The sequence below is a fragment of the Thamnophis sirtalis genome, unplaced genomic scaffold (assembly GCF_051295495.1).
Source record: "Thamnophis sirtalis isolate CommonGarterSnake01/CBP01778 unplaced genomic scaffold, rThaSir2_p1.2 scaffold_1, whole genome shotgun sequence".
NCBI classification, from domain to species: domain Eukaryota; kingdom Metazoa; phylum Chordata; class Lepidosauria; order Squamata; family Natricidae; genus Thamnophis; species Thamnophis sirtalis.
In genome coordinates, this window is record NW_028261381.1 from 44,157,185 (window position 1) to 44,183,601 (window position 26,417).

Genomic DNA, 26,417 nt, shown 5'->3' on the forward strand with positions numbered 1-26,417 from the left:
TGGCAGCTGGTTGCTGAGTGCCCAAAATGCAGTCATATGATTGTTCCTCTGTCCGCTGATTGGAACTTTGGAACCAGGTTCTAAATATCTCCGGGGAGGTCTGTTGTAACTGAGTGGTCACTAAGTGATTGGTTATAAGTCAAGAATTACTGTTATTCCACTTGGCGCTTTTGATTGGTTAAGACAATTTTAGCAGGCAAAGGAGAGTGGCTGACTTATGATGCTCTAAAACCACATGCAAAAAAACCCAAGGCCAGTTTTCATTAAAGCAAAGCATTTCCTCAGAGAATGGCAGAGCTCTATTTGGCAGTCAACACAGTTTACAGGGGTGCAAATATTGACAAACTATAATTAGTTGAAAAGAGGAAAAGAAGATGCCATTTTCCTCAGAGAAAGAAATTTGCATGGCAAAATGAAAACTTTTAATATTTCCACGCTATTAGATTAATAAGCTTAGAGTCATTTTTCATAGGAATATCTATAGTAATCTCTTGCAGCATAAGCAATACAAACTCTGGCAAATTTTTATAGCCCAAGTTTTTACACACTACAACCTGTTTATCAGATGCATTTGGATAAAACTTCACTAAACCTTAATGTATTAGTTGAAATGAAAATTTACTGACCTCACTGAGGTAAATAAAGAATGAGCATGTGGACCCATCAACACCGTAACTTGCATAACAAGGATCAGATCTCCACATATCTTTCATCCACTAGAAAGGAAAGCAATAATAATAATAAATATGCCTTCAGTCAACAGGTTTGGGTTCTTATGAACCTAGACTGCAATATTAAGTACACAATTAATTAATTCTCAGGAAGCTGCTGTAATAGCATTTTAAATCAACAAGGTCAAGGCAAACTTCAGTTATCAGGGAAAGATAACTATCATTTATAGGGAAATGCTGGTCAAAGAAACTTTCCCATAAATATAAAGTTCACCACTGTGAGCATGACACACATCAGTGGCAGGAAGTTTACATTGTTTATATTGAGTTCATCCAAACAGGTTTATCTCAGTAAAAGATACTGAAAACTTCTAATATTTTATTTATATATTTATATCAAAATTCTTAGATGCCCATCTCCTCACAGAAGAGCTCTTTTTGTCCTTCAAATATAACTGCAATCTGAAACATTTTACTACTCAATTTCTTCATAAAAAAGTAGTTTATATATTATTTTTGGCATCTGGATCAATACCTTATCAATTACTTGACCCCTTAAGAATTATTAGACACTTTGCTTCAGTTATCATACTCACATAGTAGTATGTCACATGCTAAGAGAACATTATGGGTTTTTTTTTTGATCCCTGGTCTTTTGATCAATTAACAAATTGTCAGATAAAATGGGAGCATTAGAACATTTTCTGTTGCAGAATAAATACATACAGACAAATAAATGGTGTAATAGATGAAGCTTACTTTTATTTTGCCCTCACAGTGAGGAAAACCATCCATAGGAGGCAATTCACACTGTTCCTGGGCTCCATTAATGAGATCTGAAGAAGAAAAATTAACACAATGTAATACGTAATATTAAACACATGAGAATATATTAGCATTTTTTCCACCTCAGCTGACTGTGAGGATGAATCATCGCTGAGGTACTAATGGAGTTCTGAAAATGCAGCGCTGTCTTCTTCCTCATCTCTCTGCTGGGAAATTGGAAAAGGGCCATGAAACCAGGGAATAATAAATGGAATGTGCATCAAATGTGCTCAGACATGAGAGGTTATTAAGAATTAATGGAAATAATTGTTCATCATTTATAATTAAGCACAACTAACTTTTTAACCAGAAATACAATTAACCTATTCGTTAAACTAAAATACAGTTATCATTCAATTAGCTAACAGAAGGCAAAGGTCTGAACGACAATTTTAGTAAGAAAAGTAGATAAAGGCTCTAAACCTGTTAAAATTAAAATGGGGTTTTCCAACCCAATACATGCATTTAAAACACTTCATTACATGTGTAAAATCAGACAGAAATTGATATTAGTGAGAACCATAGGATGTAAAACTTTCTCTCATTTTGTTATTCAACTCAGATGGGATTCCAAAATTTTGGCAACCTGTTGGACGTGCTGAAGATTCCCAGGCTAACAATTTTTCATAGCAACTTTCATGTTATGATAACTTTAACCAGAATAACTCAGGAATTCAAGGTTGGCATGACAACAAACAAGACTGTAAACCAATGTATACTTTGTGCCACACTCTTGTATTGGTATTGACTGGGCAGAAATTTTACAGTGAGGTAATGGGAAGTTGACCCCACTGTGACAGTCAGACCACTTTATTTTATTTAGTTCATTTAGATAAACAGTTTTCTCCCCCCCCCCCCGCCTCCCAGCCTGACAATAAGAAAAAATCTATTATAACGATTTATTACTGGACATTGATATAATCTGATGGGCCCTCAAGAGCTGTAGGCGAGTTTTTAGCTGACGTGTTTGTTACACATGATAAAGCTCAATCTGTATCATATGGATTCTGTTAATTTGCATCATATGGAAATAAGTTTGGAGTAGGCATAATTAGCTTATAGCCATGTACCCTTCTGCTTAGCAGGAATGCTTGAAAAATTATATAATGGGGTGGAACACCAGGAACTACCAATAGGTAGTAGGTGGTCTGAACTCAGACATGAAATGGGATGCAAATAATAACTAAAGCAGACAAGACTATTTCAATCCTTGTGTAGCAATAACCACGGTAAAGAAGCAGTAATTCTCTACATCCAGTTCTATTCTTAAAATAGTTTTTTTTCCAGCAGAACTTTTCTCTGTAGCCCTGTAATATCTAATTTTGGCTTGCTCTATTAATAGTAGCTTTGTTGACAGTTACTGAAGTACGAAAACTCTCTTAGGATGGGAATGTCAACCCAAACATTTGGAATAACCTTTTCAAGCTCCTGATTTCCCTTAAATAGATCAAACATTTTAGGCTTTATGTAAAAATACCATGGGTTAGAGAGATAAGAGAGGATAGCTGTGAAACTAAAAGTGTTAAGTCATGTTTCTTTTTAATTAAAAAACTTATTTTTATAATAAAACACTTTTAAATGGAATTTATGTACATGCATCTTCCTTGGTGTTTCTACTATCTTGAACTTGCAACAGGAACAAGATGATAATCCATAAACTGAAGACTTCCTGATGGAGCAAGTCCAGATCTTGGCAGGCCTCCTAAATGCATGCCTATTGCCAGATAGGAAGCCATATTGGCATTATCTGCTGCATCCATTCCTGGAGGAGATGCCTGGCTATTTCTGATCATACTGCAATGTCTCATGACTGACTTTATAGTGTTATTTGGAAGAAGATGCAAAATGTAGCAGTCAGCTCTGTGAGAGCTCCTATTTCAATGCAATGTTAATGCATTGGTGCACTTTTATCACAATAGAATTCAAAGAACAAGTACTCCTTGTCTTACCACCAAAATTGAGCCCAAAATGTCTGTTGCTAAGCGAGCTACAACTTTTATAAATATGAATCAGTTGCCCAGCATCTGAATTTTGATCACGTGACTATGCTGCAATGGTTGTAAGTCACCTTTTTCAGCATCGTTGTAACTTTATTCAAAAATGAACTGTTGAAAGTCAAGAACTACCTGTATTGGCTTTCGATCGATAAAGTCTTATATGGCTTAGTGCCCAGATATCTGCAGGATTATTTCTTTTAAGTAGTACCTGTCCACCTATTCTGGACATCCTGTGTAGAATATCAAGAGCTCCTTTTGCAGGAAATTTTGAAAGACTGAAGCAAAATGCTTCTCAGTTATGGCTCCAACCCTTTGGAACAACCTCTCCATAGAAAGCCATACAGCAACCTATCTCCAAATAACCTGGGACTGTGAAAACAGAACCGTTCAAAAAAGATTTTAACAATTAAAATAACTGTTGTTGATTATGTCCAATGCACATTTTTAATCATACGCTACTTTTATTTTATGGTTATGTGGCTTTTTTATTATATGGTATTAAACCACTGTGAGTGCTCAGTGAATGTAATATAAAAGCAGAATAAATAAAATCAAGAAGTAACATGCTTGAATCTTAAGTGCAAATGTAATTCATTTACTACATAGATACGAAAAAGTTCAAGTTGCTGATACAAATGGATTACTTCATAATGGAAGAGTTATGAGAGGATTGACAACAGTCCAACTTGGTATACCCAGATATGATTGAACTGCAGCTTCCAAATTTCTAGGCAGTATCACGGTACTTTAGTATTTTTGGCAACTGCTACATCAATATATTTGATATGCAGGTTATGAAATACAAATCTATGGATACTAAAGGGAGAGGTCTATGAGAACAAGGGCCTTTGAAGAAGAGAAGGCAGACCTTGATACAAGCCATGATAACTGCCAAGACTATCACAGTAATTAAGACAAGCCTGTGCCTAATTAACTTAATCTGGACAGCTGACATTTTAGAAAACACAGGAAACCTATATACAATCACTAATTTGGCTGCGCTCTATGCCTGTTACTCAGTAGAGTAAGTAATTCAAATATAAGTCTGCAGAAGACTTATTTTTCTGTCATGGAAGAAAATAAGTGTAAAGTCTCTTTATAATTATCACCAAGGTTTTTTTTAGGAGGACAGAATGATCATTGGCTTACCAGAAGGGTCCTTTTCTGTGCATTGCGGGAGAGTCCAAGCAATGGGTTAAATTAGCCTGATTGCCCAAGACTTTTTCCTTGGCCACACTTCCTGGTGCTTGTTAAGGCCAGATTTTTGATGAGTTCTGGAACCAGTGAGGGATGAAGATATGATGATGCAGTGGAAAGAAGTCCAAGATGCCATGATGGTCCCAAATCCCATGACACAAAGACCATGGGCGGGTTGGACTCTTCCGCAGTGCACAGAAAAGGACCCTTCAGGTAAGCCAATGGTCATTTTCCTGTGCACTGCTTGGAGAGTCCAAGCAATGGAACATACCCAACTTACATGTCACTAGGGCAGGAAGAATGTCTGTCCTGGGATTCAGTCGTGGAAACAACCCCCTGGAGGACCCTCCTGCTGAACGATGCTTTGGCCGATGCATACATGTCCAATCTATAGTTTCTGACAAATGGCGATAGGGATGACCATATAGCTGCCCTGCAGATGTAGTCTATGGTGGCCTGGGTTGCCCAGGCTGCGGTGGTGGCAGCGCTCCTTGTGGAGTGAGCGGTGACGTGTCAAGGAACAGTCCTGGACTGATGTTCGTATGCAACTGCAATACATGCTTTCAGCCACCTGCCGACCACAGAGGATGTTACCTTCTTACCCATGGACCCTGGCTGGAATGACACAAAGAGGGTCTCTGATCTGCGGAAGTCAGCTGTCTGTTTGATGTATCTCCACAGGGCCGTGTGACATCCAGCGTATGCCAGATGCGTTCTCTCGGGTGCCTGGGGCACGGGCAAAAGTTTGGTAAAATTACCTCCTGTGCCCTATGGAACCAGGTGTTAATCTTTGTGATGATGGTAGGATCTAGGCGCATTACAACTCTATCCGGATAGATGATACAAAGGTCCTCTCAGACCGATAGAATCGCCAGTTCAGATATGTGCCTGGCAGATGTTATTGCGACAAGAAACACAGTCTTTAAGGTGAGGTGTCAAAGTGAAGAAGTGTGTAGAGGCTCGAAGGGAGCTGAAGTGAGAGCCTGTAAGACCACCGATAACTGCCAGGTTGGATACCGGTGAACTACTGGAGGACGTAGGTTGGAGGCGCCCTTGGGAAAGCACCGAACCCTAGGTATCTTGCTGAGGGACTGGGCTGTAGTCCCAGACCAGACAGTCGATAATCCAGCTACCTGGCATCGGAGGGTGCTGGGGGCAAGCCCCCTATCGAGGCCCTCCTGTAGAAAGTACAATTCATTGGAAACGGGTGCTGTGACTGGATCAAGGTGAGATTTGTCACACCATTTTGCAAAGGTAGACCACGTGGAGTTGTAAATCATGGTCGTTGAAGGCCGTCTGGACAGTACATATCACCTCTTCCGACAGGCCTTCCCTCCTCAGGAGGTCCCTCTCAAGTGCCAGAGGGCCAGCTGGAGCCACTGGGAGTCCGGATGGACTATGGCCCGTTGGCTGAGGGAGACCTGACCCTGAGAGATTCGCCACTGGCTGGACACTGACAAGCTGACAAGATTGGCGTACCAATCTTGGACTTGCAAGGCCAGTGAGGTGCGACCAGCAGTACGCCGCCCTCTCTGCGATGATTTTGCGGATCACTTGTGGTAACAAGGAAAGTGGTGGAAAGGCATATAGCAGTTCCTGGGGCCACCTGCAGCGGAGAGCGTCTGTCCCCTCCACTCCCTGCGACTGGAAGTGGGAGAAAAACCGATGGAGTTGCATGTTCTCGTGGGTAGCAAACAAACCGACCATTGGAGTGCCGAATCTGCAGATCAACAGGCGAAACAGGATCGGGTGTAACCGCCACTCTGCATTGTCTACGGCAGTCCTGCTCAGCCAGTCCTCCTGGGTGTTGTCCGCCCCCGAGATGTGATCAGAGCGAATGGATTTGATGTGACACACTGCCCACCTGCCCAGGGCCTCTGCCTCCCCCATGAGTTTCCTGGATCTTGTGTCGCCCTGGCGATTTATTTGGGCCTTGGTGGTCACGTTGTCCGCCATCAAGAGAATGTGCTGATGTAGAATGTCCTGTTGAAAATGACACAGGGCGAGTGTTGCTTCTCGCAGCTCCAGGAAGTTGATGTTGCAAGCCGCTTCAGCTGGAGACCACTTGCCCTGAGTTATGAAAGGTGTCATGTGTGCACCCCAGCTGGCGAGGCTGGTGTCCGTCGTGATGATTACCCTCTCCGGCTCCTTGAAGAGATTATTTTTCCGAAGCGTGGCAGACTGCCACCCTCTGAGGGACCTTTTCACGGCCTGGGGAAGACGGACCTTCATAGGAGAGTTGCTTCTGTCGGATCTCTGGTAGGGCAGGAGTAACCACTGCAACTCCTGGGGGATGGAGAGTGGGACCACTGAGATGCATGGGACCACTGAGATGCACAAAAACATCTTCCCCAGTAATTGAGAAAGGAGCAGCACAGGTACCTGCCTCGACCCCTGAACTTTGCATACTAGGGAGACTAAACTGTCTATCGTGTCCTGGGAGAAGGACACCCTCCAGTTGGAAGTGTCTATCATTGCCCCCAAGTGGAGAAGGTTGGTAGTCGGAGTGAGATGACTTTTTTCCAGGTTCAAGGAGAACCCGTGATTCTGGAGGGACCTCATGGTGATATGGAGATCCTGCAAAGTTTGGCGCCTGAGGTGCGACAGGCCGAATGGCAGGGTCCTGCATTGATAGTGCCGACCAGCACAAAAGAACAGCAGGAACCTTTGGTGTTGTGGCGGAATTGGGATGTGTAAGTACGCCTCCTTTAAGTCGATGGACGTTAGGAGGTCCCTTTGGCGAACCCTTGTGAAGATGGTCTGCAGGGATTGCATCTTGAACCTCCTGTAAGTGATGTGATGGTTGAGGTTCTTAAGGTCCAAGATGGCCCTCCACCCCCCTGAGCTCTTGGGGACCAGGAAGAAAATGGAGCAAAATCCCTTCCCCTCCTGGTCAGATGGTATCTGCTGTATGGCATTGATCTCCAGGAGGTGATGGATCTCCTGGTTCATGAGCTCCCTCTTGAGAGGGCAAGAGGGGGTGGGACATCATATGAAGTTCCTTGGGGGGAACTTGCAGACCGTCAGGGAGGGCACTCCAGTGACAGTCCCTCCCTGACGGTCTGCAAGACCCAGCCGTCCTGTGGGTCTGCTCCCATTGGGATACGAACAGCTGAAGCCGTCCCTCGATGGAAGGTGACCATTGGTGGTCACTTGAATGTGCGGAAGGGCCTGTGAGAAGCCCCCCCCCCCAAGGTTGGATTTGTGGAAGTTAAACTGCTGCCTATCCATCCCGAAAGGACTGTCTGTCCTGGGATCGATCGGTGGATTGGTTGTATGATCTGGAGGCAGCGGAGGAGGAGAGGGAGGAATCATTAGAACAAAAGGACTGCCTCCTGAAATAGGGGGTGGACTTACGACCTGGTTCTTGGTCAGAGTAGAAAGGACCTTCCGTTTATCCTTAGATTCAATCAGGAAGGGGTCTAAAACCTCCCCAAACAATTTAGTTTCCTTGAAGGGGGCAGAAGCAAGCTTCCACTTGGTCTTCTGGTCAATCTGCCAGTGGCGAAGCCACACGAAGCACCTAGAAGTGACGTTGGAGGCCAATGCCCTGGAGGCAAACTTCGCTGCATTAAATGCAAAGTATTGGGCTGCTGCGATGATTTTTATCACGTCCTGGCGGAGGAGAGTGTCCCCTGCCGGGACCTTGGACTGCAGCTCACATAGCCAAATAATGGAAGCCCTGTTAAAGAACGAGGCAGAGGAAGACGCCTTAATGGCCCAGGCTGCCACTTGGTGGGTCTAAAACTCTAAAATCAATATCCTGTAATACAATTAACATTATTTTCATTCATCATTTTAAAAACAATTACTCCTTTTAGAGTTTCCTCCTTTTTCTTCCAAACTGGTTTTCTGCCACAAGCTGGGAGGAACAATAGATTTTCCTTTTTCCCATTTCCTATGCTGCCTCTCTGTCCATTCACTTCTACCACTAATTGATAAATTATCAAGATTCTCCTTGAATTAACTTATACCATTTATAAACTTTCAAGAAAATAAACCCCCAAAAAGGAACACCAGGAAGAGGGAAATCACAAATGTCAATTCCTGACTGTGTATTGCAAATCTTCAAAAACTCCTAGAAATATAATGGACAACTCTACTCCTTTCTGCTGCTGTAGTAGGGGTGTGGCTAAGCCCTGCCAAAGCAGAAAAAATAAATAGGATACTTTTCTGTTTACTGTCTCAGTTTGCTTCCACATCACAAAACATAAATTCCCATTAAAGTTACTCTGGGATTCAAAGTTCCATGTCTTTTTTCCTTCCCTGAATTTTTTAAATTAGTATTCTTTAGCCTGTTCCATTATATCACACACTGCAGAAAATAAACCTGCCACAAGCAGAGCTTCTTATTCATTGGATTTATGATTTGGTCCCAGCCCAGGCGGCGTGTTGGCTCAGTGGTTAAAGATCCTGAGGTTGTCAGCTGGAAAACTGACAGCTGGGGTTCGAGACCCGAGTGCTGTGCAATGGGGTGAGCTCCCATTACTTGCCTCAGCTCCTTCTCACCTAGCACTTCAAAAGCATGCAAATGCAAGAAGATAAATAGGTACCACTTAACAGAGTTCCACGCACTTTTGGTACCATTCATGCTGGCCACATAACCATGGAAAATGTCACTGAACAATGCTGACTCCATCGGCCAAGAAACAGAGATAAGCACAGCGTTCCAAAGTTGGACCCAATTGGACAGGGGTACTTTTTACCTTACCCAGTATTCAATGAATGCACATGAAGTATGGGAATATGATTGATCTTAATACTGTCATTCTGGCCTGATTCCATTACAGATAACAGGAGGGATAAGAAGAGTGGAGAAAAAAAAGAATATGCAAGGAAGGAGTTATCTTACCCCGTGTCACATATGTTGGAAAGGAAAAGCAAATAAAGACAGTGGCCAATGTGACATAGTGGTTCAGATGTTGGATTGTAACAAGGGATAGCCACTCCCAAGTGCCCACCCAATCATGAAACTCATGAGTCACTACAATATGTCCTATCTCTTACACCAACCTACAAAGTTGCTGAGAGAATAAAACATATTTCCCCACCACATTTATATATTACATGAAAGGCAGGATATAAATTAAATAATCATACAGCTGTAACAGCTGTCAGGATGTAGCTCAGAACAGATAGCCCTGAGGGAATACAATGCAAAACAGAAAATGTTACTCATTCATTACGCCCTTATTACTTTTTTAAGCAATACCACACAGCTGCCAGGTTCACATTACATTGGAAGGCATTTCATAATATAGTTTCATCTTTTGGCTTGAGAAGTTTTGAACAACTACTGCCTAAAAGGAGCATCTGCCACTTAATATAGGATAGATAAAGACTATTGAACAACATCAAAAAAGAAAGCAAATGTTTGTATTTCAGAATGTACAATAAAAATGGCTGTAATATTTTAGTTGGAAATTCAACTTCAAACAAGCAGTATAAATCTTTACTTAGAGGCATTGTTATGCCTTTAAACCAAAGATAAATATTTGACTTCCAAAAGTCTCTCAGAAGCAAATGCTTATAAAACATATGTTCTGAATTTAAGCCCAAGAACTAATAGACTACATTGACAGGTAAATGATTTTTTTTAAAAAAAATCTTTACATTGGCTTAATTCCAAACCTGAAGATAGGATTTGCTCATAGTTTGCTTATAAAAAGCTTACAATTTTTGTATAACTCTAAAGGGTTAAGGTTGGCCATCCAAAAATAAACTGAAGCAAGCAAGCATATCCTTTACCTTAAAACTATTATTTAAATTAATATTTTAGAACATTTTGTTGTCATGAAATATAGATATGAGGTATTTCCTTTTAATGTTTCATTATGTCTGAAATGGCATAGGGTCTCCGCTTGAGCAGGCAGTTGGAATAGAAGAGCTCCAAGGTTCCTTCCAGCGCTTTTCTGATTGATTGAATGTCTTCATTTTAAATTAGAAAATATTTAGCCCAGGATTCATTTTCATATACTATATCAATATCCAAGATGGTAAAGATAAATGCAACACATAGATTTAACCATAGCTTAAAATGGTTGGGAAAATGTGACCATCCTAGACCAAACCAAGTCCAAAAAATGCCAGGGAATAGAAGCCTAGCATTTGACAAATCAGCCATCAATAGACATATAGACATTGACAACATCTATAGAGTATGTAAAACAGGCTACCAACTAGTTAAAAATGGAACAAAAAGACCTAAGCACCTCTTCACCAGTAATCAGCACCCAGATCAGCATAGATTAGCTGCAAGATGAATATCAGACCAACAATCAAGTAATCAATATTCCAATCAAGAAACGATCGAAGAAGCCAACAGTAAACAGCCCAACCAAAGAATCTCTAAGACCACCCCACCAATACTGACGGGGTAAGCCACTAGAATATAAACCTACAGCAAATCCCACACCTTAGTAGCATTGATGATGTTACCTAGTTGGGTAATGAAATATCTGCAAGAGAACAAGCAAACTTAGAGAGCACCAAAAACCTCCCAGTAATGGAGACAGCAAAGAAATTAAGCTCTCCTGTCCTCCATCAAGAGATCTATTGGTGTAGGTTGCTGGCTGGACTTTTGGTCTATACTTTAGACAATGGAAGCAATAGACTCTTGGAGCTGGTGGAGACAGTGTCTACATTAAGTTGCACCATATGGTGGATGGACAGTGGCTGAGCAGCGACATTTTAGGAAATGTGTTTGGCTTCGTCAACTGCTGAAGGTTTTGCATGGCCACTTCATCTTCTCAGCTATGTGTGAAGCCAATCCTGGACTATTTTGTTTTAAATAACGTGTTTTTGTACTATGAAGAGATTTCTCTGAGGATCTTGGGACTGTGGAATGAAAGTGAGGTGAATGTACTCAGATACTCTGGGTGAGAACTGGTGAAGGGGCTCCCTGTAGCATAGGTAAAACCAATTAATAGAATAACAGAGTTGGAAGTGCCTTGGAAGTCTTTGTTGTGGTCCGCAGGCGGCCTGCGGAACTGGCAGCAGAGTTGGACAGTGAGAAAGTTGGGGAGGAACATGGGCTAGTTCTGGAGTCTGGGGAAGGCTCAGATGAGGGCTTTGTGTTTGAGGCAGACAGGGGGGCAGGGCCATCTGGAGTTATGTGTTGCCTCCAGAGCCGGACATCAGCAAGGCAGAGGAACAGGGGGAGCCTGTTACCAGTGCGCACATGCGCAGAGCTGCCAGAAAGCAAGAACAGTTAAGACAAAAGGGGCGACTCGGGAATAAGGCTTGGAGATGATTGGCCCTTCTCTTAAGACATAAAGGAGAAGTAAAGGCACATTAACATTTGCAGGAAGCAACTTTCTCGTTCTGGTTGGTTTAAATTCTGAAACTCTGTTTTGACTCTATTCTCCGTGTGGCCTTGCAAAGCTAATTGCCAATTAGGTCTTTGGCAGTGTTTCAAGGGAGGGTGCTTATCAATTTTATTCTGAAAGACTTTGGCAGACTCTTTACAAACTATTTGTGACTCATTACGGGATGTGAATGAACATAATTCACAGCCATTGAAATAAAAAGAGGGTTTTTGGGACTAAGCGTGTGCTTTTTACTGTCTCAGGAAGCCTGGGTCCGAACAGTCTTCTAGTCCAACTCCCTGCTCAAGCAGGAGACCCTGTACTATTTCACACAAATGGTTTCCCAATCTCTTCTTAAAAACCTCCAGTTTTGGAGCACCCATAACTTCTAAAAGCAAGCCACTCCATTGATTTAATTGTTCTGATTAATTCGTTCTACTGATTCATTAGTATGGGGTATTCCTGTTAGATGAAGATATGATTAGGGTGGCATGGTGACTTGGAGATGCCGAGAGCTGTTGCTATAGCACGTGTCAGGTTTTCTACTCTCTGAAATGTATATTGCTTGGCGTGGGGATGCATTTTAGCTTGAGAGGAGAGGTTGAGGATGGGGTATGAAAAAACTGGAGGGATGAATAGGGTTGGGTACTATTTCTCAGCAGTGTTGGATACGGGGAGATATAATGGTTGGGAGAAGGGGAGAGCCACTCAAAGGGAACACAATCCCAATGTTTTAACCTGTTTCATGTTCTGGCTCCCTGGGCTCAACTTATTTACCTGGTCAGCAGAACAACAGTGGTCCAGGTTTTAGGCTATTGCTTTTAAAGGTCAGGTCAATCTTAGTAAATACCCCCCCCCTTATTTTTAACTTGATCATCACAGAGAAGGTTGATCTGGTTGGCATCAGATTCCTGCTACCCAAAATCCTAATTTTTATCATGTGACTGTGAGGTGCTGCAGCAGCTGTAACTTTGGTCACAGGTCATAACTCCCTTCCTTCTGTTTTATTGTAATTTTGATGGTTGTTAATTGAGGAACTATCCTTAGTTTGCCTCCACTCCTCTCTCCTCCCCTGAATCTTTAAAATAATAATAATAATAATAATAATAATAATAATAATAATAATAATAATAACAACTCCGCCGTTGCCGGTCCCAAGCCCGGATGAGAAAGGAGGAAGGTTGGGATCAGGTTGGCATCTGGTCCCGTAAAAAACCCCCCGCCAACCCATACAATATGGTGAAAAAAACGAATAAGAATTCCATACCGCATCGGTCGTCGCGCGGGTTAACAAGGGCCGCGGCGGATGTTGGGGTCCCTGGACATCCGTCGACAAGTGGGCTACAAGTGGACCAGCCAACAAAACGACAAAAATATAGTGCAGATGAAAACCGTGCCATAATGGCCTGTTACTACAACTCAGAGCCAGAAAAAAGAGGATATTTAAAGCGAATGTATGAATTATGGAAACAACAATATCCAGATTCAAATGTTAGTGAACAACGACTAGCAGATCAAAGGCGATTTATTATACGGAATAAAGTGTTTAGTGAAGTTGAACATGAGGAAATTCAGGCAAATTGCAAAACCCAAAAAACAATATCACAAGCGGAAATAACTGATATTCAAGACACAACTAAAGACACTATAGTAGAACTCCCAGAAGAAGCTCTCAGGGAGGAAATAACATCACCACCACTAGAACCAGTTATCACTGAACCAACTGATGAACTAACTCAAAAACAAAAAGAATTGAAGGATAAGATCATGGAGCATTTTCTGCTTAATGAGGAAAGGCAACGTTTACCATCACTAAAAACTGTGCCTAAGAAAATTTTGGCCCCTATCATGAAAATGGTTAATGCAGTGTTTTCAACAATTGAACCGGGATCCATCTTGGAAACAAACCAGTTAATGTACAGCGCAGCTGTAATAGTCACTAATGAACTAGGCATTAAAATTAAAGTACCTAGTCACACAACAGAAAAAGCATCAAAGCCAAAGTGGAAAATCCGTCTAGAACAAAAAATCAAAAAATTAAGGGCAGATGCTAGTAACTTAAAGAACATGCATGAGCAACGGCTTAAAAACAACAAAATCATAGATCGGCTAATCAGAAGATATAGATTGGATACAAGAAACATCAATGAAGCTGTAGAGATTGTAAAACAGCAGATAACAGCAACAGCTAGAAAAATTGAAAGATATGAGGCACGAATCATCCAATATAAACAAAATCAGCAATTTCGATCAGACCAACTGCGTTTTTATCAAAGCCTTAATGTGAATGGTGACACCAAAAGTGAAAAACCAGAAAAGCAGGCCACAGTTGAATTCTGGAAAGAATTGTGGGAAAATGCAAAGGACTACAACAAGGAAGCAAAGTGGATACATGACTTTGAGAAAAGCATTGGCAACAAACAAATGCAAGTATTAGAAATAACAACTGAGATGATCAAAAATCGAGTTAAAAAGGTAAAGAATTGGACATCACCTGGAAAGGACCAATTACATGGTTTCTGGCTCAAATATCTGACCAGTTTGCATGCAATATTGGCCAGGCAACTGAATGAAATTTTACAAAAGGGCCAAATTGATGAATGGTTGACAACTGGAAAAACATACTTGATTCAGAAAGATCCAACTAAAGGAACAACACCTGAAAACTATAGACCAATAACATGCTTACCAACAACCTTCAAATTACTCACAGGGATTATTGCAGATAACATGATGGATTATTTGGAAACAAACAACATCTTGCCAGTAGAGCAAAAAGGCAACAAAAGAAGGAGCAGGGGCACAAAAGATCAGCTTCTAATTGATAAAATGATATTAGAAAATTGTAAGAACAGAAAAACGAACTTGAATATGGTCTGGATTGATTACAAAAAGGCATTTGACTCACTGCCACATAGTTGGATCATAAAATGCTTAGAAACAACTGGCATTAGCAAAAATATTACATCCTTTACTGAAAAGGCAATGAAACAATGGAGAACTGAGTTGGCAGTAGGGAATGAAAGCTACGGAATGGTTAATATCAAGCGAGGAATTTTCCAGGGTGATTCACTTTCACCTCTTCTCTTCATCATCGCAATGATCCCACTATCAGTAATCTTAAAAAAAATGAAATTAGGCTACCAAACAGCCAAAAAAGCTGAAAAAATTTCGCATTTACTATATATGGATGATTTGAAACTCTATGGCAAGTCAGAAATAGAAATCCAATCATTGACAAATACAGTCCGAGTATTCAGCACCGATATTTCAATGCAGTTTGGCATGGAAAAATGCGCCACTGTATCCATAAAAAGGGGCAAAATCACTGAATCTGAGGGAATTGAAATGCCCAATGGCCAACTAATTAAATGCAAAGAAAATGAAGCCTACAAATACTTAGGCATTCTGCAGTTGGATAACATCAAGCATGGAGAAGTAAAAACTATTGTCAGGCGAGAGTACACCAACAGAGTTAGGAAAATTTTGAAATCTAAATTGAATGGTGGAAATACAATCAAGGCCATAAATACCTGGGCAATACCAGTTATAAGATACACAGCTGGCATAGTTAACTGGACACAAGCTGATTTGGACCTTTTGGACCGAAAAACCAGGAAACTAATGACAATGCACTACAGTTTACATCCACGTGGTGATACTGATAGACTCTATCTGCCCCGAAAATCAGGTGGCAGAGGATTATTACAAGTGAAGCAAACAGTTGAAGAAGAAAAACATGCACTGGCTGATTATTTAAAAGACACCCAAGAACATCTATTAATCGAAGTAAAGAACAAAAATCTACTGAAGGCCCAACAGACAAAACAAGAATACAGAAAAGATGTGATAAAATCAAGAATGGAGAGTTGGCAGAACAAAGCACTGCATGGTCAATTTCTGGAAAAAATAAAAGATAAAGTGGACAGTGAACAAACTTGGTTATGGTTAAAAACAGGTACATTAAAGAAAGAAACAGAGTCACTAATCCTGGCTGCGCAAGAACAAGCTATCCGCACAAATGCCATTAAGGCCAAAATCGAAAAATCCTCTGATGATGCCAATTGCAGACTTTGCAAAGAAGCTGATGAAACTGTTGATCACATACTCAGCTGCTGTAAAAAAATCGCGCAGACTGATTATAAATTGCGGCACAATTCAGTAGCACAAATGATCCATTGGAATTTGTGCAAAAATTATAATATTAAAACAGCAACAAACTGGTGGGAACATCAGCCTGAAAAAGTCACCGAAAATCAGATGGTCAAGATCTTGTGGGATTTCCGTATACAAACCGACAAAATACTGGCGCATAATACACCAGACATCACACTGGTTGAGAAAAATAAGGTCACAATCATAGACATCGCAATACCAGGTGATAGCAGGGTCGCCGAGAAGGAACATGAAAAAATCGCAAGATACCAGGACTTAAAAATCGAAATTCAACGACTATGGCACAAACCAGCAGTGGTAATTCCAGTGGTAATTGGCACACTGGGTGCTATTCCAAAAGCACTGGAATTACATTTAAAACAGTTAAAAATTGACAAAATCACCATCAGTCAAATGCAAAAAGCCGCACTGCTTGGATCTGCACGCATATTACGAAAATACGTTATGACGTCCTAGGCCCCTGGGTGGGGCCCGACTAGTAACCAATGCCAAATCCGGCGAAACAACTGGCCGCTGTGATACAATTGTACAACAACAACAACAACAACAATAATAATAATAATAATAATAATAATAATAATCTGGCTGATTATTTAAAAGAAAGTCAAGAACATCTATTAATTGAAGTAAAGAACAAAAATCTACTGAAGGCCCAACAGACGAAACAAGAATACAGAAAAGATGTGATAAAATCAAGAATGGAGAGTTGGCAGAACAAAGCACTGCATGGCCAATTTCTGGAAAAAATAAAAGATAAAGTGGACAGTGAACAAACTTGGTTATGGTTAACAACAGGTACATTAAAGAAAGAAACAGAGTCACTAATCCTGGCTGCGCAAGAACAAGCTATCCACACCAATGCCATTAAGGCCAAAATCGAAAAATCCTCTGATGATGCCAAATGCAGACTTTCCAAAGAAGCTGATGAAACTGTTGATCACATACTCAGCTGCTGTAAAAAAACTGCGCAGACTGATTATAAATTGCGGCACAATTCAGTAGCACAAATGATCCATTGGAATTTGTGCAAAAATTATATTATTAAAACAGCAACAAACTGGTGGGAACATCAGCTGAAAAAGTCACCAAAAATCAGATGGTCAAGATCTTGTGGGATTTCCGTATACAAACGGACAAAATACTGGTGCATAATACACCAGACAACACACTGGTTGAGAAAAATAAGGTCACAATCATAGACATCGCAATACCAGGGTCGCCGAGAAGGAATATGAAAAAATCACAAAATACCAGGACTTAAAAATCGAAATTCAACGACTATGGCACAAACCAGCAGTGGTAATTCCAGTGGTAATTGGCACACTGGGTGCTATTCCAAAAGCGCTGGAATTACATTTAAAACAGTTAAAAATTGACAAAATCACCATCAGTCAAATGCAAAAAGCCGCACTGCTTGGATCTGGACGCATATTACAAAAATACGTTACGACGTCCTAGGCCCCTGGGTGGGGCCTGACTAGTAACCAATGCCAAATCCGGCGAAGCAACTGGCCGCTGTGATACAATTGTATAATAATAATAATAATAATAAAATCTATTTTAGACTATTTTATATTGTGCTATATAGTTCAAAATTAAAGGGCAGAAACGAAGAGTTTTCAGACCTACCTGCAACATTCAGCTTTTCAGCTGTCCCCAAACTAGGAATTGCAGTGGTGGTACTGTTTGTAGAATTTGCACCTGTGCCATTGATTACAAGGTTCTCAACCTTAGACTCAAGCTTCCCAATACGCTGCAATATATTATCCAGTAAGACCGCAAGAGTTTTCTTCAAATCTAAATCAGGAAAGGAAAGGAAATCAATTAGTATTAAAAAAGAAAATATAAAACAAATAGCTAATCAATATTTTAAATGGTTCAAAGCAATGATACTACATATCATTGAAGTGAATTATTAGAAGTCCCCAATTCACTTTATTTGCTTAAGTAATGTAAGTATAAAGATATATCATGTGCATACAGAATTAGCATTTATGACAACCTGTGTTTTTTATATGTTGATGTATTATGACATGAATAATAGCAGTAGACTTATATACCGCTTCATAGGCCTTTCAGGCCTCTCTAAGCGGTTTACAGAGAGTCAGCATATTGCCCCCAACAATCTGGGTCCTCATTTTACCCACCTCGGAAGGATGGAAGGCTGAGTCAACCCTGAGCCGGTGAGATTTGAACCGCTGACCTGCTGATCTAGCAGTAGCCTGCAGTGCTGCATTTAACCACTGCGCCACCTTGGCTCTTATGAATGTATCATGACAAAAATCATAGCTTTGCTATTTGAAGCGAAACCAAATATAGTACCATTTCTTACTATACAATCGAACACCAAACCATTCATCATGCTAACTGTAGTGACTTGTTTCACTCTACTATGTAGCAGGACTACTACAGATATGTGCATAAGAGGGATGTGTAAAGTTTTTGGAGGAGGTTTTTCAGAATGTGCAGGAGTATATATGAAGCACTTCTTTTCTACTAATTAAAAACAGCTTCTTATTTTTCATGCATGCAGTTGTTTTGCACAGGCTCCAGCCGTCTCTAAACATGCGTTCACTTTGCTTGGCTTTGTTCAAAGCAAAGTGAAGGTCAGCTAAAAATACAGAAGATGCGGCTGCTTTTATAATTCAAAAGGGCTTTATTTATGCTCTCATAATAATGATGAACCTCTTTCAAAGGCTTTACACAGCCCTAGTAGACAAGTTACTTCATATGCCTCTGAACATAAAACTTTTATTAATCACCTTTTTAACTCATATATTTTCAAGTGAACTACCAGTTTGTGATCCTTTAATTGTATATAGTAATTAAATAAAAAGAAATTCAGTGGATGGTAACAAGGTAAAGTTCCCCTCGCACACATTCCTGACTCTAGTGGGTGGTGCTCATCTCCGCTTCAAAGCCGAAGAGCCAGCGCTATCCAAAGATGTCTCCGTGGTCTTGTGGCTGGCATGACTATACGTCGAAGGCACACGGAACGCTGTTATCTTCCCACCAAGGTGGTCCCTATTTTTCTACTTGCATTTTTACACGTTTTTGAACGGATAGGTTGGCAGAAGCTGGGACAAGTAACAGGAGCTCACTCTGTTATGCGGCTCTAGGGATTCAAATCGCTGAAGTTTCTGATTGACAAGCTCAGATCAGAAGCTTAGCCACTGAGCCATCGCGTCCCTGTGGATAATAATACAGGTGGCCATTTAACCGATTCATTCAGCAACTCATTCAGCAACTGTTCAAATTTGTGATGGTGCTGAATCAGTGGTAGTTAAAGCAGTCCTTGAATTCCTTTCATCACAGTAACCCTGTGGCCTTATGATTACAATCTGGGTGCTCAGCAACAGGCCCAGATTTACCAACTGCAACAGCATCCCGTGGTCACGTGATTGTAATTTGTACCCTTGCCTTTTGACTTTTCACAAGCAAAGCCAATGGGGAAGTCAACATAAACTTGGAAAATGTAATAACGTGAGGTCCTCTCTTTACAACATGTATGGTCCCTGCTTAATGACGGCAACATGAGACTTGCCAGAACTGCCACCACTAAGCAGCTGGATCATATATCTTTGTCTTTTATGACTGTATTTAGTAGCAATTTAGTAGCAATTATTGTTAAGTGAGGGTTACCTGTACAGTGCCACTGTGCATTACAATAACAGGGATGATGGCAATAGTAGAGATCGTGTGTCTGATTTTCTTAAAAGCTTTTGACAAAAATGAGTTCATTTCATTTTTGAAATGATTTTTTCCCCTACAGAAACTTGTGTTGACAATAAATGCAATTTCCCAAAGGAGATGTTTCTAACAAGCAAAATTTCTCGCCACGTTCCCTCTTACTGAAAACTTCTGCAGAACCAAGAGTTTGACAATTATAGCTAACAAAATTATAGCTAAAGAAACCACAAGGCAAATGAAGTTAAAATATAGACGGGGTGTCATTTTCAATAATACATTTGGTTTCCCTTGCCGTACAGAATTAAGGCAGAAAACCTTTGCTTCCAGAACAGCTTTTAAGCATCTGCTATCTTACTGAAATTTCTTTTCAGGTTCAAAAAGAATACATTATGGATCCTTGTGAAGAGAAACGTGGCACATCAAGAGTCTTTAAGTGTGTTCTCTTCAAGGACAATTTAGCACAAATTCTGACCAATCTGCAATATTTAGCAGGTGAATCAGAATGTGAGTCTTGGTACACGGTATCATGGAGGCTCTACCATGCCTTACAAAACAAGCACTAATGTTACACAGATGACAAAAGCAGTGCAAGCGGCCTGCTTCCAGGGACCGTGACCTCCACCTTTCAAACAAATGCATACACAACGGTCACAGAATCTTCTCAGGAAATGAGACAAAAGGGACAAAGCAACAATTGGGCATTTGTTCTAAAGAGCGGCTTCCACTGCAGACAGAGAAGGAGAAGAAGATACTTAGGGAGATAGGAAAGAAGGTTCAGCCCTGATCTGTAGGCAGGCCTATTCAGGGATGTTGCAGTCTTTCCTTGTTGCCAAATAAGTAAGATTTCGTGATGATAAGATGGGATGGGGGAAATAAAGAACAATTGTTGAGAGAAAACAAGGGGAGCCACTTAGTTTTTAAAAAGAGGCAGGCGCCTTCTGGCAAAATAAACAGAAAGGTTAGAAAGTGAACACCAATAGCAAGAGGAACATCCAGGACAGTTTATATAAAGAAGCACTGATCTCATTAAGGAGCAGGAAAGCATTTTTTCCAAGTTGGACTATGAATCAATGGTGAAATCTAATCTCCCCCCCCCCCAGTTCTATGAGCGTGGCTTGGTGGTGGAGGTCATGTGACTGGGTGGGCGTGGCCACCCCCCCCTTAAAGCATTTTTTTCCTGCCAGTTCACCCAAATTGGCAGGGAAAAAATGCTTTAAAAAGTGAAAAAAATAGCTTCCGACGATCACGCAGCTCAGCTGTGAACCGCACGATTGTTGGAAGCTTTTTAAAAATTTTTTTAAAGCATTGTTTCCCTGCCAGTTCTGGCGACCGGCAGGGAAAAATATGCTTTAAAAAGCAGGGGGAAAGCTTCCAATGATTGCGTGGCTCACGCAATCGTTGGAATCTATTTTTTTCACTACTGGTTCTCAGAACGAAGGAAAATCGTTCCTACCAGATTGGGCAGGACCGGGCCAAACCGGGAAGATTTCACCCCTCCTATGAATGATTATGGCTCAGTATAATATATGAATATATTTATTCCCTCCCTCCCGCAATTCTTCTTTTTTCCAATAAAGGAGAAGCAAATTTATTTAAAATTATCTTAAGCCGCAGCAGAAAGCAATACTTCTTGTTCTTAGGTAACATTTATTAGGTAACATTTCATTACATGTAGTCCTCAGCTTACTACCTTAATCAAGCCCAAATTTCTGTTCTTAAGTGAGACAATTGTTAAGTGAATTTTGCCCCATTTTATGACCTTTCTTTCCAAAGACACATAAGACACTTTTTTTCAGTGCCATTGTAAATTCGAACGGTCATTAAATGAACTTAAGGGAAACTTTTATTTATTAAATTAATTAATTAAAGAAGTAAATAGACTACACAAAAATATAAAGATGATAAATAGCATCCACAGATAACAAATATTAGGAATTAAATAAAATTATTTTTAAAACTGATAGATAAAAAGATAAAAGGGCTGTCTTTGCTTTATATACAATTATGAATATGATTTTCTCCTAAGTTTGATAAATCAAACTATTAGGACAGAATGTGGACCTTTCTTCATGCAATACTCATACTGTGGTATTGAACTATTTCAACTAAAGATTGTTCCGCTATTAAAATAACCTACCTGCTTCTAGAGCAGTTGTGGCACAGTGGTTAGAATGCGGCATTGAAAGCTAATTCTACTGACTGCCAGTAGTTCGATCCTCACTGGTTTAAGGTTGACTCAGACTTCCATCCTTCTAAGGTCAGTAAAAAGAGGTCCCAGATTGTTGGGGGCAATATGTTGACCTTTGTAAAACACTCAGAGAGTGCTATAAAGCACTATGAAACGATATATAAGTCTAAGTGCTATTGCTATTGGTTCTGCTATTATCTGTGTGTGTCCAACTAATTCCTAAACTCTTTTATAGATGCAGAGAGCAAAATAAAATATGTAGGGAGAATACAAGAGGATATTTAAACAGTAATTAAACTTCATTGTTTGTAATGCATCCTCCAACTCCTTAATACTAGAAAGGACATTATTTCAAAATTCTTCTAACATCCTCCTACACTTTCAGAACTTTGTTGAATGCAGTGTGTTAACAAAATGATTTTATCCAGGAACTACTTCTGTTATTTGACAGACTATGGATCTTTTAAATATAATTTCTTATTTGGAAATTACTTGCAGAACCTGAATCCTTTATTAGCATCTTGAAGAGATGGCAGTTTTGTAAAAAATTATCCAGTGAAACCTAATTTTACTAGGCTTCAATGCAACAGATTTCTTCTGCAGCAGAGCATATTTCCACTGCAGTTTGCATCACAATTTCATTATACAAATGTTGTCTGCACCAATTTATATAGTGACATCATGGAAATGATGTGTATTGATTTAAATAAATCCATGTAATGCCCTACTCTCCAATTCTTACCTCAATAATGGATAAGCCCTTACTATTTGCTCAAACGATTAAGTTCCTTTTTTTATTGCTCATACTTTAGTTTTGTGCTATCCATAATGTGTAAAATGAAAGCTTCTTATATATTATAAACTCCATCACTGGCTTATTTCAAAGTTCCTAAGGATAATCAGACAGAATCTGGATGAAGAGGTCATTGCTTATAGTGCAAATGCTCTATTCATTTCCTGCTTGGGAACTATCCATTGGCATCTGGTTGGAGTCTGCCAGCCCTTTGACATAGGCCAGGTCAGGTAATAGAGATGTTAGAATTCCAGAATTCTACTTTATTGAAATAACCCATAGAACAGGTAGCCTTGACTTACAACTATTTGTTTAGTCACCATTTGAAGTTACAATGGGACTAAAAAAAAAAGTCTTATGACCATTTTTTATGCTTATGACCGTTGAAGTATTCCCATGATGACATTGTGTATTCAGGTGCTTGGCACTGGTACATATTTATGATGGTTACAGTGTTGCAGGGTCATGTGATCATCTTTTGCCACCTTCTGACAAGCAAAGTCAAGGGAGAAGCCAGATTCACTTAACAACCATGTTGCTAACTTAACAACTGCAGTGACTCACTTAATAATGATGGCAAAAGATTGTACTACAGGGCAAAACTCACTCAGAAACTGTTTTGCTTAACAACATAAATTTTGAGCTCAACTCTGGTCGTAAAAATTTTAAGGCTTAACTAACAATAAAGCAGAATGATCTTATATTTCTTTCTTATACTTTTTTTCTTGAGTTACACTGATGTCTACTAACAATTATCATATAATTTCTCTAAGGTCATCTCTGCAGTTCTTTACAGATTCTAAATGCTGTATTAAGTAGGTCTTTAGAACAGCAGAAATGTTTTGATTATTTTTTATATTTTAATCCCACCCTTAATTTCAGGTGTAACTCAAGATGGCAAACATACCATACCAAATAAGTCTTTAAAATAGCAGAAATGTTTTGATGTTACACCAATTTTGGTAAAATAACTTTTACAGGAACTGGACAAAATGAGTACAGTACATTCCTATTCATTCTAAAAGCTTCTTGACATATTTGGTTAACACTGGCATCTTTATGGGAGGCAACGTGTCCTAACATTCAGGAAAAAAGAATTGTTTCATCTTTTATTTATTTGGGGAGATTACTCCTATAAATGTTTAGGCTCTGCATGAAACAATGGGGAAATATCACCTGAGATTTAGAGCAGAACATACAGTAAATTGGAAGTCCTCCAATTCAACAAATTTCAAAGAGATGGTAAAAATTCTGCCCTGCCTCTGGTTAGAATGGGACTGTTTATAGATTAACAAACTAAAACTTAATATTGATGCCAACATCAGATAGGCTACCTATGTCACTTCCTGAAAAAAAGCAGATATAGCTACCCAGTCACTTGACAATGAGCAATGGGCAGCATGTGAATGAATGGATGAATGAATGATACAAACATAAGATATCCTTATAGAAACCCATTCAGAAAAGCATTCAGAGAAGTCAGGCAGAGCAAAATGTGACCATTACCCAATCTTCCAGGATTGTGAACTTCAACTCCCAGAATTCCACAGCCAGAATGATCACTATGGAGAATTCTGAGAGTTAAAATCCATATAGGGACCTTGTGAAGGTGGAAACCCCCTGACCTAAAATGTTAGCTGGTATCTATGGAGATTCTTAGTCATCCAGGTCATGATTTTTAGCAGACGTGTGCTTTGCAGAAGACATAATCTTAGTTTGGATCAATAATTATCTTTCAACTGGTATGAAACCGAAGTGTAGGTGCTGAATTTTACTGATAAAACTATGAACAGTCTGAGACCAGTGTATTTAAAAGATTATAATCGTCTGGAGGAGCAGAACCAAAATATGTGTTTATGATGTCAAACCCCGTATTTGAAAGAGGGGCTTTCCCCAGGAAATATATACTGCGTATTAGCCTTCTCTTAAATGTCATTCTTACTTAAAAGACTGTATTGTCTTAACCAAGGTTTTCGAATACACAGGTAATACTTGATTCATGACCATAATTGAGCCCAAAATCTTCATTGCTAAACAAGACAGTTATAAAGTTACAATTGCTACATTTTACAACCTTTCTTGCTACGGTTATTAGGTGAATCATTGCAAGGGTTAGGTTAGTAACATGGTTGTTAAGTGGATTTGGCTTCCCCATTGACTTTGCTTGTCAGAAGGTCACAAAAAAGGTGATCATATGACCCCAAGACACTGCAAGTGTCATAAATATGAGCCAGCTGCCAACATCCAAATTTTGATCATGTGACTATGGGGATGTTGCAACAGTTGCAAGTGTGATGAATGGTTGCAAGTTGCTTTTTTCAGTGTCGTAATTTTGAACGGTCACTAAATGAATGTTTGTAAGTTCAGGACTATCTGTAATTAGGGAAAGTCAGTATAGTATAAACATGTAATGTATACTACTGTTGTATCACATTTATTTGTTTTTACATTCACTAAATAAGCAGGTAACTAAAAGCAATTGGGGAAGAAGTTAAACAGATAATGTTTCCTGCCGTTTATGTGATGTATTTTTAGCTGCTGTCCTAGCACCATATTTAATCATGTATCTGCTATTACACAATATGGTTGGGAAAGGGAAGATTTTTTTTTAAAAGCAGCAGTTCTCTGGCCAAAATTAAATCTTAACCTTTTTTTAATGTAGTGGAAAGGCTGAGCTCATACTGCTCACTGCCAGCTTTTAAATATAAGTCTCCCAAACTTTGAAATGTATTTATAAAAATAGCAAACAAATGAAATATCATATCCACAAGAGTCTGCAAGATTCTTCTTTCCTGTTATGGACAACCACTTAAACCAACATTTAAGGAACTGGAGGCAAATTTGTCTTGCTCTTTCTTACTGATAATTCTCTAAAAGTAAGTTGGTTACCGTCTAAATCTTGAGCATTTACTAGCTTGTACTGTCCCCCCCCCCCCGCTTTTAATTCCATACTGAAATTCATCCCTGAACAAAGAGATATAATTACTGCAACACACAATTTTCCTTAATTTCAAAAGTCTAAAATCAAACTTAGGGAAATCTTGTGTATACATTATAAATATAAACAGCTGCTATGAGCTACAATGATGCGAATGCGCTATTCAGGCTGCTGTAAACATCCATAATCCAAAGGAAGAAAACCAATGCTTCATCCAGAAAGAGTAGAATTCTTGTTTGCTTGAGGGGCAACTTTAACATTTAGAATTCCTAGGAATCTGCCATATTTGCTCTGGTTGCAGCTATTCTATTTTTTTTCTTCAGAACAAGAGAGATGGGTAGAAACCAATGGTTGAAACACATTTTTCCTTTGTCTGGGAGATGGGATACCATCCTGATTTATCTCTTTACATTTTGGGAGATTGGATGCCATTATTTCTTTAAATTCTGAAAGCCTGCTTACAAAACAAGAGGGAAGCTGCCCTTGCACCAAATATGAAAGGTTGGATATTGCTTCTTGCAAATTTTAGGTAAAATGGTTTTAGTTATAATGACAATTGAAAATGACCTCACAGAATTTTGGAAAATCTCTAACCCTATTGTTTTTACTATATAAAGTTTTTAATTTTATATTAA

General features: G+C 39.6%; 1 protein-coding gene across 4 annotated transcripts in view; it reads right to left on the bottom strand.

Moving 5' to 3' along the window:
• MGAT5 (alpha-1,6-mannosylglycoprotein 6-beta-N-acetylglucosaminyltransferase) overlaps positions 1–26,417 on the bottom strand; it is a 148,491-nt gene that overhangs the window by 51,666 nt on the left and 70,408 nt on the right. For all 4 annotated transcript variants that reach the window (XM_087711217.1, XM_087711211.1, XM_087711222.1 and 1 more), the window contains exons 3-5: positions 17,803–17,970; positions 1,431–1,507; positions 627–716 (exon numbers count right to left, since the gene is read on the bottom strand). In XM_087711217.1, the coding sequence (XP_087567343.1) occupies positions 627–716; positions 1,431–1,507; positions 17,803–17,970 (335 nt within the window). The remainder of the gene's footprint in view (positions 1–626; positions 717–1,430; positions 1,508–17,802; positions 17,971–26,417) is intronic.